The sequence below is a fragment of the Rhipicephalus sanguineus genome, chromosome 2 (assembly GCF_013339695.2).
Source record: "Rhipicephalus sanguineus isolate Rsan-2018 chromosome 2, BIME_Rsan_1.4, whole genome shotgun sequence".
NCBI classification, from domain to species: domain Eukaryota; kingdom Metazoa; phylum Arthropoda; class Arachnida; order Ixodida; family Ixodidae; genus Rhipicephalus; species Rhipicephalus sanguineus.
Window position 1 is genome coordinate 49664461 of NC_051177.1, and position 20768 is coordinate 49685228.

Genomic DNA, 20768 nt, shown 5'->3' on the forward strand with positions numbered 1-20768 from the left:
AAACACTAAGTTTCCCAGAAAACTCCACAAAACCAGTGACTGCATGGGCGCAATCAAGGTTCTATCGTTTTTATCCTTTCAGAGAGGGAAAAGATAAAAGCTCCTACATGTCACGACTTCAAGTGAACGAAAACACTTTATACAAAAATATAAAACAACGCACATATATGGTAAGGTTTCTCTTTTTCTTTTTGAATATGTGTTTATGCCAGAAGCGCAAAACACAGTGCAAGTAAACGTTTCTAAAGCGAATACGAATGCTTGTAGTTCGCGAGATGACGCAGCAAAACAGCTGTCAACGCTTTCTTACACGGCATATCCATTTGAGGCTGTAAGGTTGAAAAATCTAACTACGTAAAACTAAAATGAATTGCAAAGGTAACACTTCGTGCAACGCATCCTTCCCGTTATTTACTTTTTATTCAAACATAAGTGAAATCACACAACTAAGAAAAGCATACACTAACATGGTCGAGTCGTTAGCTACATCCGAAAAACAAAACTGTCGCTCCACATGTCGCCTTCGGGAGGAAAACTTTGGAGGAACATTTACGCTGCTTAGAAAATCAAACAGACGAGAGAAGCACATACATAAAAAAAAGAAGATTGCAATAACCGGTAGAATAGAAATAGAAGGCGAGCATACGGAGTGAGACTGTGAGCAAAGGGAACTGAACAAAGAATCGTTCGAACATAAGAAGAACCGAAATAGAAGGGAACAAAAAAATGTTCGTTCAGTGGCGTTCTGGGCGCAAAGGGAAGACGAGGATATCCCTTATTTAAACGAGCTTCAATCCGTTCCGGGGGAAAACGATCGGAACCCTCCCATGCAAATGTTCCGTCGTCCCACTGGGATGGATTCAAGTGAACAAGATGTCGAAGCAGTCGTCGTCAAAGCCACCGCCTCGACATTTGCGGTGGGAGCTAAGAAAAAAGAAGCAATAGAAAATAGAGAAACAATAGAAAAAAAAGAAATGAAACGAGGACTGCAAATGGGAAACAGGGACTGAAGTTGAATTGGAAATGAGCTAGAAAGGGGAAGACAGTAAGAGAGAACGACATGCCCTTGGCTTCAGAACGTAATCCTTAACTTTGAGCCACAGACGTGCTAACGCTTATTCTCGGTTGGATTCGAACGCGAACATTTACGGTAAGGATAAGGTTGATAATTGAAGCGCGTTGCTTTCCTGACGCTTCATGTGAGTGCAGCTGCTGCCGATGACATCTGTTGTTGATTTGACTGGGAGCTCATTGTGCTTTGTGCTTAGGCCTTTTAAATCAATAAAATAAGTTGAGTGGGGGGGGGGGGGGGGAGAATGGGGGGTGAAGGTATGATCTTCCCTGAATGAAAAGTGCCCCCATTTATATTTTTGATGAAGCCAAATGTCAAAATCGGAACGGTTCTCGATTAATTTCTACATTACATTTGCTTTGATGACTAAATGATTGCCTTCGTAAATGTTTCATAGCAGAAATTTATCCAGTTTACTGCGTTATGAACATTTATTTTAAAGCTTCGTGTAAACAGTACATTTCGACATAAATTTCGAAACTCCAATATTGAATTTATCTTATTGCGGGTCAGATGCGTACAAATTTTTGAGTTATGCCATCCTTCCCGAAGAAAATGCACATTTATCTGCATACATAATCTAGACAAAATTTTAAAAGATTTAACTGACTTTGTGACACTTGGTGGAATCATCAAGAGGTCAGCGTGGATTCAGCTTGGACAGTATCTCATAAGACAAAAAACAGAAGCTTTTGTTGTGCAAGCAACTCTTTCTTACCCTTATACTATGACAATACCCCCCCCCCCCCCCACCCTCACAGTTTAGTATGTTGTATGTTTGCGAATTGACTCCTGAAATAACTTTAATTCCGTAGGAAAGAATCGACTCTCCACGAATAAAAACAGTCAATCAAAGAAAGCACGCGCACTGTAAGTGAATAGAGCATCAAACAAACACTCTCGGCATAAGCATGCTCCGAAAGATGAAAAATCAGTCGGCAGTTTTCGAGACTGGCTTGCTCCTGATAAGTAGAAAACAAATGCTTAGCGACCCGCGTACATCGCAAATTACCGCCCTCTTCCGAATGAAAGGGTGGGAGACGCAGTCGTATAAGCACACAACGCATTTTCTCGGGGGTTGCGAGACTAAACGGGGCTAGCAACGAGGTTTCAAGAAGTGGGGGGAGGGCGCCGAGGCAAAAGCAAAAATGATTCTCCCTCACTTGCCCCGGCTTCCTCTAAAACAAAGTGGCGGAAACGGCAGTGACGCAGATGCGCGAGGAAAGCGAAAGAAAACGCGAGCAGAGAACGCACGGCCGAGCAGGAAACGCAGGCGTATTTTAATATCCCCTTAAGCATCTTGCTAATGGATCTTCGGAAACGAACAGCTGTTACGTCCGACCCTTTCTTTTTCTTCTCTGGCACCCTTTCTTACTGGCGGAATGTACTACGGGATCCCCCACTTTTTTTACCGATCTTTCCACCCTCGTTGACTGAAGGCATCTACGGTTGCAGCTTCCGAGAAAGGGAGAGAGAGATCGACGGCAACATGCCAACGTACGCGCGTTTTGCGCGCCATGACTGTTTCCCTCTCGACCTCGTACGCGCTGCCTCGCAATGCGCCGTTATTAAGGCTGCCGTCAAGTGCTGATAAGCCGTCTGAAGCAAAACGCCGAAGTACTTGAGACGCGGGATTGGTCGACACCCAAAGTAAACCTATTACCAACACCGACTCGACTCCATTTGATATGAGGTACTGCCGGTAACCCTCTGACCCTTCACAGGGCGCGTACTGCGGAGAAACCCCTGACACTATAACCGTACGCCAAGGCTGTGGTCCGTCGCTGGAGCTTCTTTTCTTAAGCTCACATCTCGTTCTACACACATAAACAGGGGGAAGAAAAAGAGAAAACTTGGAGGATGCTTGAGCTTCGCCTTCAATAGTAGAACGCGATAGCGTAATAGAGCCCCGTTAGCATAGCCTTCAAGATGGCTACCCGGGCATCTCTCTCGGTGAACACCTCGAACGTGCCTCAAGGTAAATACAGTTGAGACGTGCCCACTATGCCATAACTCACCCTTTTGCGAATAGGCGAAGTACTTACCCCCACTAGGCGTCCGTAAAGCAACACGCTCACCTGCGCACCTGCAGGAATTATTCTTTCTCTTGCTACTGTTGATTATTGAGTATGCCTGGAAGCTTTGTAATGGCTTTAAGCCACCTACTCGTTGCGCAATTCAGATGATGTTATGCATTTTGCCATCCTACGCTTCTGCCACGCAACTGCATGACATTAGTATAGGTTTTTCTTCTTTTTTTTTTGTTCCGAGACAGTTTGAAGAACAGCCGTGGTTCTGTAGTAGAACACCTGCTTTCGATGCAGAAGTCCTGGGTTTTATTCCCCTTGGTAGAGAATATTTTCATTACTTTTTTATTTGCATCTATTTCGAATTTTCGCCCTCGGACAGCGCTGATTTCTCGATCATAACCAACGACGCCGACGCCGGAATTTCTGCGAAACGATTTCTTCAATGCTGTCGCGTTAATATCGGGTGGCTGACAAGCCATCGCACCGAAAGATCAAGGGTTGCTTACGGACTGCATTGAGCGATTTTCGACAAATTTCGCCAGCGAGACTATGGAGTGGGGATTTCTGAAAAGTTCACCACTAATGTTCTTTTTTTCTTTCTTTCCCCTGTGCCTTATACGATATTATCGTTCACCTGATTGGCCACCGAACGGCGTCGTTCCGTTGCATAACTTGGCTATGCTGGAATAGGCTGGAAAAGCTTCGGCTTATGCCGTCGCTCACTAAATGCCATTGACTGTGCGTCACCTCACTGTAGCCGTTATTCTCGCGGCTTCAAATGCGTCGATGGCGTTACTACCAGAGAGTGCGTTTGGGTGCTTTCTGAAATGAGCATCCGCGGCCTTGAGGTAGCTTTCTCACTTGGAGCACACGCGAATGAGGAAGCCTCCTTTTGAATTTCGGCCGGTAAAAGTTTTCATTAGCCTCCACCTGATGCGAACTGTGTACGCTACGGAATACTCTGTACAGCACACATCCCAAAATATTTCTGCATACAGAGTACCGAGCAAGCTAACGTCGTCTGGCATATGCAGCCGTTATAAAACAAGTCTATATATGCCAGCCGGTGTTAGTGGGCCTCAAATTGCGAATTTACCTAGTAATATCGGCACTGCGCAGATCAACTGTGCCTTGCTTACAATACTTAAAGTTGAGTACTCTCGTTTCTATTATAATATACAGCAAATGCGGAATATCTACACCTCCCTGTACGTGCCTTCCCGTTTTCTGGATGCCATTCGAGCGAGGCTATTGAACGAATGAATGAAACCACGTTTATTCCACATTGTAATGCGATGAGGGCACTGCGGTGGAAAGGGAAGCGAGACTATTGATGCTAACGGGGCCAGTTTATTCTATTGCGCGTAGATCGGTACCTTTAAGTCTAAAGCCTTGGATGCCTCATAAAACACGAAAGTGACCAACGGCGTCAATACGAAATGATGCAAAAATCACCATCCGGTGATTACGTCATATGACGTCATCAGGACCTCACAGGTAGCCACAATTTGTGACTTCACTTGGACGTCACGTATCCAAGACGTCATCATACGACATAGTCACTTGGTCAAACGTGGGCAGATCTCGGAGGCAGCACTGCAAAACTACGTGAGTTGCAGAAAGCTGCGATGCCTCCGATCCTAGAGACAGTGCAAGACCACGTTAGGTGCAGAAAGCATTCAATAGGGGGGAAGGGGGGGGATTTATACACTCGACTAGGAAGAAAATGGGTTTCGCCTTTAAGTCGTCTAAGGCAAATGCATAGCAGACCGTGCGGATCTTTAAAAAGATATTGAGAAAAAATATCTAATAGCATAATCCAAAGGTTTCACAGCGCATACAACGAGGACGAGCAAGGAAGAGACACACGCAGCTCTGACACACGTTGACACACGTTGTATGCGCTGTGAAACCTTTGGCTTATGCTGCACCAACTAGCCCAACGCTCAACCTTAGTAATCTAATAGCAAGTGAAAGTCAAATTACTAATAATATTGTTCCATAAAAAATTCGGCCGCCTGCTTTAACATCTGCGGTCAGCTTAGTAGTTAGTGAGATATAGAGGGTCGTGCGCTCACCAGGTGGCGTTAGTTGTTGCGTCGCCTGCGCATGCGTCGTCTGGGGCTGCGGCTGTGATTGCGCGGGTGGTGACCGGTGGTCGGCGGCGGCACTGTTTCGTAGAACCTCTTCGTACTGAGAGCGCTTTTTCTGCTCCAGCTCAAGTTGATCCTGGATGCGCCTTCGACACCGGCGCTCCTTCTTCAGACGCTTCTGGTACAACACTGGAAAACACAAAGTGGAAAAGTGGGCACAGTTCAGTAACGATGTCAGTGTGAAGGTAGGAAACAATACATACGCATTCATTCGAGAACACCCCTTCCCGCCCCCCCCCCCCCCGCCCTACACACACAACGAAATTTCTTTATAAATTTGTGCACGTTGTCAATATACAGGTTGAATGCGCATGCTTTTGAGCACACTATCTTTATGAAGATTTCCGCTTCGTAGCAGTAGTATGCACACTTATTACCTCTAGTACCAAGGTACAATGGTCTAAATACAGCCACCGACGCATGCCTTACACGGCAGAATGTAACATTTTGAGTAAAGAATCAACTCACTCAATCAATCAATCAATCAATCAATCAATCAATCAATCAATCAATCAATCAATCAATCAATCAATCAATCAATCAATCAATCAATCAATCGTCGTACCGCGACTGGCACCACGAAAAGCCAGGTCAGCGGAAACAAATAAAAAGCGTGCTACCCATAGAAACACCTTCGAAGTTAATTGTGCTTGAACTGCATCGACTATAGTACACAGCCCAGTGACGTCGCCGACATTAGCGCAAAATACACACTCTTTCAACATACGCTGAAATTACGTTACTCTTCTGCACATCCAACGCCACCAAAGTGAAACACCAACAACGTAATAAAGGCTGCAATTTACATTCACGTTTGACAACAGTTAAATCGTTTCTTCACTCAAACGAGAAAACGAGTGAGTGTCGTAAGCACGCTTTCTGGCATACTTCAGGAGCTTGCGGGCGAAGAGCTCCTTATAATGGTCAAGGAGAAAATCCAAGACGGCGGCGGTGGCCCTTGGCTTTTTCTTACCCAACCTCGGCGCCTTCGTTAAGGGGGGCAGCGCCCATTGCCGTTTGCCGAGGCGGGCGATCATTACGGCGAATGGTCACGTCCACGGAGCACGCCGTGCCGCCCGTCGTTCGCGGCTTTGGTCATGAACCCCGCGTATAACGAACTCCGCCTGCCTGCGTGCCTAGTACATACGCTCCAGTATACAGCGACGCCTTGGTCGGCAAGAAGCCCGCACGTACCGGGTCCTCGGGAGTGGAAAACACCTCGTTATGCGCGGTTTCTCGACCATTCAGGTGACGACGTCCTTATTGCGAGGTATTAGCGAGGACATCGGAACAGAAGCTCGGCGCCGCTTCAGTCTTTCTCTTATTTTTGTCAAGTACATCACTTGTGCGAGGTGTGGTGAATAGGAGGGGACAGGGAACGTGATGTACATTACTTTATTTTAGTCTCCGCCCCCTCCCCACCTCCTTTTCTTTCTAATTGCGAGTGACTATCACCGCGTATCTGCGCATTAAATAGAACTGATTCGTTTCCCCAATAATGAGTTATTCATCTAATGAATTCAACATTGCGGAAAATCCGCCAGCAGATGAGCGTGTTCGAGTAAGTTCAGCTAAGTTATTATTAAAGAGTTCAAGTAAGTAATTCACCGCTCGAATGGCGGGTTGCCCAGCGCCATCTCCCGCAGACGCACTTGGAGCACGCGCAATGATAGCAACACTAAGAAACCACGCGTATACCGTAAGAAGCCAATTTTAAGTGTAAATGCAGAAATCTCAGGGGTTCGGTAGGTGGCTGTGTCTTTTGTGCTATCTGTGCACGAGATTGCGGGTTCGTATTGCAAGAGCTGCGGCCGTATGCCGATGGGGGTGAAATTCATAAACCATCACGTTTGGCGTATTGCGCACACGTTAAAGACGATGACGCCTATAATGAGCGATTGTGCAGTTTATCTTTTTCGAGGATGCTACGATATGTAGTAGTACACAACAAAATATTGCGCACCATAGGCAGGAGGCCTGCTGTACGAATGCTGTAGTTGAGTTATAGTCCGTGTGAAATATTTTACTCATACATGAGCAGACTTGAAGAAATGGGGAGAGAGATGTGTTGCTTAAATTCTTTTTAACTGCTACCAGTTTTCTTATAACTGCTGAGAAATCAACTGTTACATGTGTGAATTACAACACGCATTATGCAACGAAAGTAGGCAGAATACAGGACTTGTTTTGAAGGCGGTGTGCATACACGTAATAAATCCGTTGGGCTGTTACAGCGAATGGTGTTAATCAGGCACGTAGGCAAGGGGGGGGGCCGCCCCCCCCCCCCCCGAAATTCGTCCAGCCTTCTATATGCCTGGGCAACTTTTTTTTCTTTTTGCCGTGGAAAGACTTTCTTTCGAACATTTAGGCTTTGCCCCCCCCCCCCCCCCCCCCCGAAAAAAAATCCTGGCTACGTGCCTGGTGTTAATGTGTAACCGATGTTGATAAAATTTAAACCCGCGTTTAAGCAACGTTGACTCGATGTTGTATAACTTATATGTCGTAACAGGCATTACGCAGGCCTTATTATTATGGCACCTTGCGTTAAAAAAAATCCCTCTTTGTGATTGCTATGGGATTGCGCAGAGCTAAAAAAAAGTACAATGAAAAGAAGCAAGCAAAATCATCCAGTGTTAAGCAGTGCTGTAAATAATGGGTATAGTTATGAAACAACGGGACTGTCCGCAGTTACGAGGAACGGTGTTTTTCAAGGCGCGCGGGAGAGAGGCAGCGTAGAAGAGGAGAGAGAGAGAGAGGGGGGGAGGAGACGCGCATGCGCTGGCCCTCATCGCGGCGCTGCGCAGGAGAGAATTTCGGCCTGTCGAGCCCGCATTTCAGAGGAGCCAACCAAGGCAAGCGCTGGACTGAACGCGCGCAGCGCTCTACCACTTGAAGGAGAGGAGACTAGAGGAGGAGAGTAGCCTATGCGCCGCAAGAGCAGAAGCGAGAACGCAGGAGAAGCGCAAGCAGGTGGTGGTAGAGAAGTGGAGAGAGTAACGCGCAGCTGTTCGAGACAGAGGGAAGGAGGAGAGTTGCGCATGCGTAGTGTGAGTGCGGATTACCACACCGCGTGACATACCCCCGAGCAAGAGATACTTCGCATCTGAAAAGAAACAAAAAGGGGGGGGAGGCTTAATTTCCACCAACATCTCGTACGGCATGCGGAATTTGGTCATGTTCGCTTCCAATGTGTCTTCGATTGCTTTATAATATGACCGCCGCAGTAGCTTAGTGGTTATTGCGTTTGTGCTGTTGACCGTGGCGTCGCGGGCTCGATTCCTGCGTCTTTGGCCTCCGTTTTCAGCGGTAGAGGAGTACGTTTATTTGCATTTACATACGTCACGTCTTAAATTGTGTCCGTAACTGAGCTAGACAGTCTCTGCTAAGTGCCCCTAGTACAGAATTATGTTGCTCGATAGGTCACGAAACGTCGCTGGTCCCCATGCTGTTACTAGAACTGCTATCTTCTTCTTGGAAATGTAAGGAGCTTGTCCCACATGTGAAAGTCAAGTGCGACAATCCTTGAGCAATGGTACGGGTGTACGGCTTTACCGCGTCTAAGGATTCGCCCGCAGGATCTGTAGACATTAGTCAGTTCTACCGCGCCTGACAAAGCTAGGCATTTTGAAAAGGGACAGCACGCATCCGTCACGAACCAAAATGACCGCCTCGAGGACCTCTGGATTTCTGCGTTCGAGTACTTTTACCGTCACAAAATAAAAAAATATAGAGAGAGACAGAAAAAAAAAGTCGCTACAGGCCCGAGAAAACTCGCGCGAATAAGACTCTACACGACCCGAAATGTGCTCTATCATCGCTTTCATTCTCGGGCCTCCTTCTCCTTCACCCTCACCCTCTTCTGCGTTCTTTGTCCTCTCTCTCCATCTTTCTTGCCACCATCCGTTGCTACAACAACAGTGGATCCGTAACAGCGAACCCTGTAGCTATAAGAAGCAAGAGGATGGCAACCAAGCGCCGGACCCCAACCAGGGCATCCCCGCCAAGAAGACACTTTGAGAGAGTGCGCGTCGCTAAACAGTCCTTCGCGCGGGAACGTGCAAGCCTCGGCGGTGGGGCGCCGGCTATACAGCGTACAGCAGGAGGACTTCGCGACCAATTCGACACTGTGTTGTTCCGAGGAGTCTCGCGGCATTAGCATATAAGCGAGCAAGGGTCGGGAGTTCTCTCTCTCCATCCTGCTTTGCGACGAGCTGCAAGGGCGCGTCTGTCTGTCTGTTTGCGCAAACGTTACACTACAGACGAACGGTTCCGGTAAGCGCGTTTGTATCTACAGGGTTTGCGAAAGAAAACCAGCCGCGCTCCTTGCACGCTCGCAGGAGTGGGAAGGCTCACTTCGGAAGGAAAGAAGAGGGTGAGGGAGACGACGCGTTTCCAATGCGGCCATTGAGGCCCTCGCGACTGCTCCATCAACGTCAGCCACTTGGCCGGCGACTTGTCGAGCCCATCTGTTCACCCGCTTTTCTTTTTTTCTTTTTTGTTCTTTCCGTTTCGTCGGATGATGACGCGGCGCGCGATCTGGCGCTACGCCACGTTTTCTCCTGGCCTTTAGCGCCAAGTGCGAGTGGTCGTCGGTATACGGTACACCGATTAACAAACGGTTCTCGCGAGAAACGGCGGCGACGGATTACGAGAGGTACCAGTTTTACTTGAGGACAAAATGTGTGGCGTTAAGTAGGCGAGCACTAAGAGAGGACCCCAATCGACATACACGGACGTCTATTGGTGCCCTGTTTTAGTCCTCGTCTGCTTAGCGCCGAATCTATTACCTTAAGTGGTGAACCAACTAGCTCAGCAATGTGCCCTGTTAAACCAGATTTACCGATGTGTAATCTGACAAGACTCGATACTGTAGCGCAGAAGGAGTTGTCTCTGTGCGTTGCGCGCCACGAAAGCGCTGCTGACTTACTTGGGGGCCCCAAGAATGAACGAAACTTTCTTCTGTAGTGTGTGTGTGTGTGTGTGGTGGTTGTGTGTGTGTGTGTGTGTGTGTGTGTGTGTGTGTGTGTGTGTGTGTGTGTGTGTGTGTGGTGTGTGTGTGTGTGTGTGTGTGTGTGTGTGTGTGTGTGTGTGTGTGTGTTGTGTGTGTGTGTGTGTGTTGTGTGTGTGTGTGTGTGTGTGTGTGTGTGTGTGTGTGTGTGTGTGTGTGTGTGTGTGTGTGTGTGTGTGTGTGTGTGTGTGTGTGTGTGTGTGTGTGTGTGTGTGTGTGTGTCTATAAGTGTTATATGTTTATCAGTGTATATATTATAATCATCACCCAGCACCTGGAGTAGCATGTCAGGCGAATAGCCAGGCTAACATCTCCAGCTTTTCATTAAAACATTTCTCCCTCTCTCTCTCTCTCTCTCTCTCTTTCTGTGCTTGAAGTTATGCAGTTCAACGTCATTGTGTGAGATGCATTTCGGTCTTTCAAGCTCTCTAAGCAACTTTACGATTTCCGAGTTGAAGTTAACACAACGCTTCCGACGCTACTGTGACATGTATCGATAACATTTGGGTGGTCGGGTGCAGTTGACAATCCGGGGCCTGAGTACTAAAATGATTAGAGACACGCGCGTTATCTCAGCAAGCTGAACAGAGGTTATATCTCAGAAGACTCTGGTAAATGAAAGAAGTTATGTAGCGCGCCCCAAATAAAATTTCTAGTTCATGTTTGATAGACATAAGTACCCAGTAACGAATGTATCGTAGTGTGACAAGTTCCCTTTGCAACTAGTGGTACACCGTTGTGCTTCTAGAGTAATTAGACGCGAAACCTTAACACCCAAGGGACATGCATGTTCAGCGTCAAATTACTGATGCAAAGGGGTTCCTAACAAAGTCAATAATATGGCAACTCTTTCGACAATGACGTCAGCGTGGTAGAGAAACAATGTCAAGCTTAAATATGCACCCGAAAAAAGAAAGAATGAAAACCACGAAAGCTGTATTCAGCCGCAGCTCTGCTCACACACTGTTCTATGGGTATAGAATATTCGTGAATGCTCCACCGGCTTTATCGAACAGGTTCAAGCCAAACTCGAGCACACATGCAGCTAACCGGCGCTCGTAAATGCACACGTGCTCGTGCGCGCCGCAGAAACGGCGTCAAAAGGAAAAGTTGGTCCAATCTACGAGCGACACTAGCTGGGGGACACGCTTGATGCGACAGCGAAAAAAAAAGAAAAAAAAAGAAGCTGAAAGAAAGAAGTCCATACCAGAGGGCCGAAAAGCCAGGAGCTTCCAGCAAACGCAGCGAACAGTGCAGAGCAAACCCCGGGCGACTGGCGAACAATGCGGAGCTCGTGCGCACAGAGGCCAGAATACCGAGATTAAAAGAGCACCCGAATCCGACTTGGAACGAGCACTGACTTTGACGGATTGTCCCATATCGCCCTCGATGACGTCATGGGCGCTCGGGAAAGCTTGATCCGTCACAAGCCCAATGACGGATCGATTTGGACCGACGCGCTTCTTTCTCTCTCCCTCTTAACGTCGTGGTTCTTTTTCCTTTCGGCGCGGTCTCTCTTCGCTATGGCTCGATCGTCGTGGTGCCGGTTGCCAGAGAGACACCATAAAAAAGTCCGATTTTAGCGCCTCTCCTCTATAAAAGGAACCGAGGTTCCCGACGAGCCGTGAGCACGCGCATCCAGCGTGCTAACCTCCTCCTCCTCCTCATTCCATACACTTCCTCTCTCTCTCACCCGTGCATCAAAGTGGTAAGTTTCAAAACCAAAACTGAGAACGTGGGATCGTGCAGAGCTGTATGGAACGCCGAGGCAGCGAGCGACGAGGGAAAGAGCATCGGGAAAGGGAAGCCTGACTGATATGATTAACTCGTATTATGAATTTCAAAGGAACTCGGTCTGATTAGAGGGAGCCGTGTTTTATTATGGGGTTTGATGGAACACCTCGCGTTCCCAAAGCCGGGTACGTCGATCCGTCTCGCTCCCCACCGAAAGCGTAGTCGGCGTCGTCGTATACGGCCGTGTGTACGTCGATCTCTCGTTATTGTCACTGCGACGACTCGAACCTTGCAGGAAGCTGAACGATCGCGCCCGCATCTCAGAGTCACTGCCTTCATTACTTGCTTCACTCTTTTTTTCTTGGTTCTTGCTCAAAGCAAACATTGTAGACTGAATGACTAAGGCCCAAGAAGACGGCGGTATTGAGGGATGGAGCGCAACGGTTGCAACAGAACTGTCAAAGATTGCGTTCGACAATGTTCTTTGACGTTGTTACGGTTCATTGACCGCTTCGCTCCACCCTAAAATCATATTTTTGTAGCATACCTCTACGAAGACCAACTGAGACATCACAAAGCACACATTAGCCTCTGTTATTGCGAAAGAAAAGATAGAACTTGGTGGAACTCACGAAATACCTGTTCCTAAATTAAGCGGTTCATGTCTATAATGTACCAGTATGCTTATAAGAAATGTGTTAGTGGGACACTGCGAATCAATTTTGACCACTTAAGATTTTAAGCTAATGACGATCCTTACGTGTTCTTCTAGTGCATGAGCTTTCGCGGTATTATTCTGGCGCACTAATACGCAGGAATAAACATATCGCTCGTAAATTTAATACTGCAAGGACAATATCAATATAACCTTCGCGTTCATATTTTTTGTATGGAGTTGATTTCGTGCACAGTATATTTATTACAAGCTCAAAGCCACGTTGTTTTGAACTTTAGAATAACAGAGAGCTGAGCTAGTTGGTACGTATTCATTCTAATGCGCACCACGTAAAGTGCACTAACGTTATTGGCATATGACCTTCATTCATATACTGCTGTAGCAGCGGGGATCGAACCCACGGTCTTGTGTACATGTACACGCTCTGTGGGTGCACCCACAGAGCGTCGTTAGCCACTGAGCCGTACCGCACTACAGCGAGATCTCGATGCACCTTTCACTGGCTGGTGCAATAAGTACAGTCGAGAGCAATATGAGATGGAACACCAAATTCGTGTTTAATCAGCGATTACTTGAAATGTACCGGTATGAATGCTACTTACTGAATTGCAAGAGATAGCTTTCCACTTGAGCATTTAGTGTCATGAACACTTTGGCGTTTGCCAAATTCGTTTAGCAGCTGCGAAGTTTAAAACGTTATGTCAGCGTACCATTTCATATTGCTCACGACTGTATGTCACGCTTCGGTGTCGGCGGGAAAAGCCAAACGACAGCGATGGAAAATGCCACGACTCGAGTGTGTACTCGTAGTAGCAGAACCATATAAAAGTGCCGCGTGAAGCCACGGTTAAGTCGTAACAGATCTCGACAACCGAGACAACTTCCAGACAACCCGTCGAACGTCGGCTCACAAGATCACGGCTCCCTCGACGACGCACAACCACCTCTCGGTGCTGCGTGATTTACAGCGAGCTACGCTTCCGAAACTGGGGCCTCGATTCGAAAAAACGGCCGCTGAGTTACGACCGGCCGAATGATTTGCTGTTCGTCACTGTCACCTCGCGCAGTCTGTTGCGTAAACACGCGCCGCTGGCGTCACCATACGTCAATGAGCGCCAGGCTTCATGTTTCTACGTCTCAGGGGACACTGGGTGGCACAAAGTGTTTTCGCGGTCATACGGAGGGGAGTGTTGCACGCGATGTTATGCTTAGCTCGCATCTATCCGTACTCGACGGCTTTGCTTGACTTAGCTCGGCGGGTTCGGGTTTCCGCCGGGCTTGTGTTGGCGATCGGCCCGCGAGACGGAAAATTTATGGGCCCCGCGTGACGTTGGTGTGCCAGCCAGCGGGCCTTTTTCTTTGCCGACCAAAACACTCATCATGTCATTGGTTCCGAACGCCGTTCCCATGCGCTCAGAGACAGCGCATTGTGGGGGCACGCCGTACAAGAACGACACATGAGGTACACATTACATTAGTTCCTCTGGCGTATACACACATATACGGAGCGTACCGAACGTTGCCGATGTAAACACACCACTCGGCCTAACTCTGCTTGCAGGACCACAGTGGCTTTCAACGAGCGCTATTTCTTGATTGTCACGCAGGCTGGATCTTGCTTTCTACATGTGTCGACCGAGGATGAAAACACGCATTATTCCTACGGTGATATCTAAGTAAATTTGTGTCGAAATTAAGTAATAACAAATACCAAAGGCGGAGCTCATACACGAAATGCGGGGTTTTTAGCGTCTATCGCTTCTTCCGCACCAATAAACGCAAAATCGGGCTGTGAGTGTGGGTCCTAATTAACACAGCTTTCTTTCGTAAGTGCAAGCTCATTGCTTTCTGTTAGCCATTAATATGTTCAGCATCAGTATTGACTGAAGTTTTTACGAAATATCTTAGGGTAAGAGGATTTCGCAAATAGCTGCTCAGATCAGTGTTAGTACGTACAGAAAGTCGTTTACGCTAAGTCTTTTCATAAATGCCTGTTTATAAAATCAATTTCAGAAAGAAAGTATGGCAGCAAACACTTAAAAGATAGAAAACAAGGCCTCCATGCTCACTCAAAAAAAAAAAAAAAAAAAGCTCTTGCGCTAGGAGTGTTCATCAGACAATATTCACGCAAATCCTGATGCTGGACATACTATTAGCTAACGGGGACAACCGCTGGCAAAAAGCACTTCCGAACCTAATGCTTGCAAATTGTGACCCAGAATAACGCAATGTAGTATGAATTCAAATCGAAGAGCACTTCAGACAAGACAAATTGTGATTGTAAGACAGGATCACTCCATTGCTGTCGTCCTCATTTTGTGCCGTCCAAAGCGCGCTTCGACTTCGTTCTAATAATGTGCTAACTAGCCCAATCCAGCACACTAATGCAGTGCACTGCGAAGCAAAGTTATTGCCCAATGACATTCCCGCGTTATCACTTAGCAGATCAGAAACCACGTAGAAAATTATCAAGGTCCGCATATGCTAATACCCGCCGTGGTAATAGCTTAGCAGGCTGAGGTGTTGCGCTTTTCAAAGCTTAAAGTCGCGGGTCCACTTTCCCGCCACGGTGACCGCATTTCACGGGAGGGGGGGAGGGGGGGGGGGGACGTCGAAGTGCAATAACAGACGTGTACTTAGATTTAGGTGCACGTTAAAGAACCCCAGGTGGTAAAATGAACTCAGGTCAAAATTACCAAAGGCAGCTAAAAATTAACTAAGGTAAAAATTAGTCCCCCCTACCGTGTGCCTCACAATCATATAGTAATGTGAAACCGTGAAAATTATTACTAATTATATATACTCCCAAAGGTTTACGCTAGGATTTCTAGCAAGAAGCTTGAAAAATTCAGCCTTAGTACAGCGGAAACTAAGAGAAAAAGAGCGATTAAATTTTAAAATTTTGCGCAGCCTGCACCAAGTCGCGCAAGGCTGGGTCACTAGCAGAGCTGGTGGTCCCCTGGCTGGTCCTGGCTTGGCTAGGCTGCTTACCCCTTCACCTCTCTGTTTCCCATACCTTGCTATACTATACTATACTACACTATACTATACTATACTATACTATACTATACTATACTATACTATACTATACTATACTATGCTATGCTATGCTATACTATACTATACTATACAAGGCTATGCTATGCTCTGCTAGCGTGCCTGGATAGCCGAGTGGTTTCGATGCTCGCCTTCGGATCGTGAGGATGCGGGTTGGAATCTCGCCTCGCCAAGAATTTCCCTTTCTCTCTTTTTTCTCTGTCTCTGTACTCGTTCTATCACCCTTCAGGGTTACTGCATACCACGCCGGACAAATCGGCGCACGTGTTCTGGGAGCGAAGCAGAAGAGCACGAAGACGAAGAAGATGATCAAGAAGCACGTGCCGGTTCATGATGACGATAATTTTCTATCTACACACTTGGCGAACCTCGAGCATAACAGCTCTGGTGTAAAATATACCCGGGTACAACGCACGAGCGAAAAAGAAAAAAGGTGGGCAAGAAATCAATAAGAGCATGCACCGTAGTTGGCTTCGGTCGCGACAGATGGCGCCATCAGTCATGGGAGAAACGGCGTTCACTCGCAGGTGGGGAAAATGTCAGCGAGACGGCTCAGCAATCCGTAATATCAGTGACGCGCAACTTGTTGCGCTGATGTTGTTAAAAAACTGCATGCCTACATGCTACGCGAAGTGCCCTGTTAGCTTCCTTGGACTAAAATGGTTTCACAAACGGTGAAACCATTTAACGAATAGAAAAGCTAGCTCGAAGAACATACCACCTTCATCGCAAGAATCTTCGCCTGGTTAGTGATTGAATACTTTTCCTACACACATTAGTGCAGAAATTACAGCTTAAACGCAAATTAAGAGCCCATTTTGGAAAGATTTTTTTGTTTGGTAGACAGAAGAACCCTCGCAAAACTATAACAGACTTGAGGTAACAAGCTTTCTATCGACAAAGGTGTCCTGCTTTTCCAGCACATTAGCCTCTTTTTTGTTTACTGTGCTATTTCAATTAGCATTAAGTTAGGTCTTGCGTTGCGCCTCAAGTCGGCGTTCACTCTTGCTCACTATTCATTGATTCGTGTGGCCGGGACCTTAGTTTGCGTTTCTGTCATCATTGCTTAGCCACTCGCTAGACCTGCATAGCGCAGTTAGCGCCTCGGTAAGGCTGGCATAGCCTGAAAAGTTAACGCGGCGACGGAAGATTTAGCGTGCGCGGGCAAACACAGGCGCTGCCATCGTATCATAGCGGCCGTTCTTGTTAATGCCATTCGATAACGAGGCATGCCAGAATCTTTCACCGCGATGACCTAAAAAAGAGCTAGATTCCGATTAAAAGTGGGCGCGTAGTGCAGGTCCGGCTCAAAGAACTAGCAATTAACGGGCAACACCGCAATTGCACATCACGGTAGGTGGACGGGGCGCTGGTAAAGTACGCACTCACACTGTACCGCATTTGCACGATCTCATTACGTAACCGGCTGTTTGCCATAACGAGTATGGTGTGTATACAACTATGCAGTGCGGGCGCGCAGGCTGCACGACATTGTATCCTGATTACGATACAGATATACAAAGGTTCATTCCTCAGGGACAGCGCTAAACGATCCTAAATCACATCGCGGCTGTAAATTTTGCGCGTTCGTTATAAACTAAGTGACATTAGGAGCTAGCTTTGACGCAGGTTTTGCAAAGGTCTAAACGAATGCTAAGGCATGCGTGTGTCAGGTGTGAGCGGTCCGCTTGCTGGGTTTCTTGGTATATGATCTGCAGAAAGAGAACTGGAACCGGATGAAGAAGAATGCGGACTAAGTAAAGAGGTGGAAAGACGGTTTTTCTGGCAGTGCCCTTGTTAGAAAACAGCTGAGATTTCTCCAATTAGATGCATAGTGACGAAGGACAAACTATGCAAAAATCCGTGAACAGGAGGTGGGGGCTCGAGCCGACGTTTCGACAAGTGGACTTGTCTTCTTCAAGGCTGAAGCTGATTTCAGTTCCAGCCTTGAAGAAGACAAGTCCACTATAGTCGAAACGTCGGCTCAAGCACCCACCCCCTGTTCACGGATTTTTTCATCGCAAGCTTCCATCTTCCACTTCTTGCCGTTTTTTTTTTGGAAGGACAAACTAAACAGACAAGAGGACTGGAAAAAAGGAACTTTCACTCACTCACTCACTCACTCACTCACTCACTCACTCACTCACTCACTCACTCACTCACTCACTCACTCACTCGCTCGCTCGCTCGCTCGCTCGCTCACTCACTCACTCACTCACTCACTCACTCACTCACTCACTCACTCACTCACTCACTCACTCACTCACTCACTCACTCACTCACTCACTCACTCACTCACTCACTCACTCTCACTCACTCTCACTCACTCACTCACTCTCACTCACTCACTCACTCACTCACTCACTCACTCACTCACTCACTCACTCACTCACTCACTCACTCACTCACTCACTCACTCACTCACTCACTCGACTTCTTCCTTATTCTTCCTTCTGGAACAAATTCTCGTGAAATCCTGCGCATGGGTTAGATAAATTTACAACCATTGTAAATTACTATGAGCAGCTCTTGAACGATAAACGGATGTCTTTACCTATGCATTCGGTTGAACTTGTTTTACAGCGACAAGGTACAAATGAAGCGCATACCATGAGCGCATAGCATGCCCGTTCCCTTCCGTGGCAGATGGCCCACCATGATGATGATGATTATGACAGGGATGCGTTCGGAAAACTCGCGACAGGGAAACTTACGTCAAAAACCGCGGTTGCGAAATGACCGAAAGAGAGAAGCAACAGAACGAGAAGCAGACACCAAAAAAGAAAAAAAAATAAACGATAATAGAGGGCAAATCCTACTCACCGCTTGCGATCTACGTGCAACCTTGCGACTGCTCACCGAAAATGAGTCGAAAAAAAAAAGTAATGTGGAAGAAAAACGAAAGCAACAAAAAGAGAAAAACATGAAGAAAAAGACAGGATCGAATATGAGATGGGTGCGCATACATATCCGCGCCAAATCTGTATCGCACGCGAGCGCTCGCGGTCGGATCCTCCATAATCGCGCGCATTTTCCGTGCGATCGCCCGCGCGGATCTTTTCCGAGCACCGCGGCGTGCTACAGCTCAGATCGGGCGAATCGTCCCGACACATGGCGCTCCCGTGACCGCCATCATTTCCATGCGAATAAGTTTTTCTTCTAGCACACCCGGCTAGGCCTTCTCTCTCCAACCCCCCCCCTCCTTTGCCTACTCCCAACGACTCTTTGCTTACTTCTTTTTCTGTTTCTCTTGTCGCTAAAAAGCGGGGTGCTTCGCCGCATAAATGCCGGCAACCGTACAGATGCGCAAACGGAAACGTTATTGCGCCGCAGGGCGAATAAACGCGTGCGTCTCCTTCTCCGCCCAAAGCATACGTAGTACAGATGGGTCTCGGTGTCGTTGCTATAGGCGCGCCGCGGGACATCGGACTCCTACGCCATAAACCCTCGCGGCGCTGCAAAACGCCACGGGACACCGACACCCAGGGCAAGCCGAAAGCATCGCGAGCTCGCCAGCTAACGCGGTTTTCTTGCCTTCACGCTATCTGGGCAGGAGCCTGTTTTTTGACAAATAGCGAAACGCGATACTCGAGCATGCACGCAGGAATATCGGCAGGCACCTTCCACGAGTGACACCCCCCAACACAACACCGCCCCATCCACCTCCTATACGCAACACCCCCTCCCCATCCCCTTCAACCCTCGCTTGCCCCCACTCATGTACTCTCACGTCTCTGTTGTTCTTATTTATCGCTTTTTTTTTACATCGAAAAAAAAAAATACTGTCAAATGTCGCAGACGTTGCTCCGCTAACGTTCTCATTTATTTTTGCTTTTCTCACAGCAGTAAAGGCGTCGCTCCTCTTTTCCTCAACACCCTCTCCGCTTGCAGCGCTCCCACACGCGGTCGCGTAGTGCGACCGCGAAATATTAAAAAGAATAGCAATAATATACATATTTTGAAAGAAAGCAGTTTTCTACCATATCGCGAATTTCTTTCTCGCCCGCCGTCTTTTTTGTTTTTTTTTTTCTTCGAGTGACGCGTGTTCGCGGGAAGACCTGCGGGAAATCCGCGCTATCTTCGTGTCCCCGCAAAACATGTAACACGACTCCGCTACCGCGGCACCACTGCGGCCAACATCCAAGGCGGCGTGACAGATGCTCGCTCGACACATGCCCTCGCTCGCTCTACAAGCGTGTATGTGTGTGCTCGTCTATATAGAGTATAGAGACAGGCCCCTCGCAATATTGTCCAATATATGTTGGTCGCGCATTATTCGCGGCGTTTCCTTTGTCACCATCGAGTTACTTCGCGCGCAATTATGCCGTCATGTGACGGCGCTTAAAGAAAGATGCGAGATTAGAGTGTGGTAGTTGTATGTTTGTGTGCGTATGACGAAAAAAAAATGGAGAGGGGTCGGAAACTGTGCAATTACAGCGTATTGTTCATTTGTCTTAATCGAAAAGCAAGGACTAAGCTAGCTATTCTGTTCTCAAATATATATTAGGAAAGTGCGTAAATGTACAGAGGGGCGATGAGAGGTCCTTTGCTCATTTCCTTATTTCCTTCTCTCCCTCGTCTTTCTATTCTCCTTTTCCATTTCACAGCGTAGAGGGTAGCCAACGGGACATGTTTTTGGTCAACGTCCCTGCCTTCTCCGTTCTTTTTTTCTTTCTTCCTTTAACTGTGGTGGTTAAGACAATGTAGAAAGCATATTTTACCTTTCACACCAGCTATTCCACATTACTCGATTTCTAGAAAAGTGCGCTATAGAAACGGGACAAAGTGAGACCCAGACACGAATGTTTGTAGCGGAGTTTACGACAAGTCAAGTAATCATGTACCAACCTGCTCACTTTAAAACCTTTCTTCAGTCTGTTTTATACATTGTGCTTCCAGTGCAGCATGGTTTTAGCACATGTGAGGTTTCGTACGGCCATTAAAGTTCTCGAAATCTAGAGTTGTACGACGTGCCCAGAACCACGACCTGATTATGAGGCACGTCGTATAGGAGGAATACCGATTAAATTTGATCACG

General features: G+C 47.3%; 1 protein-coding gene across 1 annotated transcript in view; it reads right to left on the reverse strand.

The window, feature by feature from the left end:
• The window catches only part of LOC119382911 (dachshund homolog 2), a 254606-nt gene that overhangs the window by 25201 nt on the left and 208637 nt on the right, over nucleotides 1-20768 (reverse strand). Inside the window, exon 10 of the mRNA XM_037650822.2 lies at nucleotides 5181-5384. Within this exon, the coding sequence (XP_037506750.1) occupies nucleotides 5181-5384 (204 nt within the window). The remainder of the gene's footprint in view (nucleotides 1-5180; nucleotides 5385-20768) is intronic.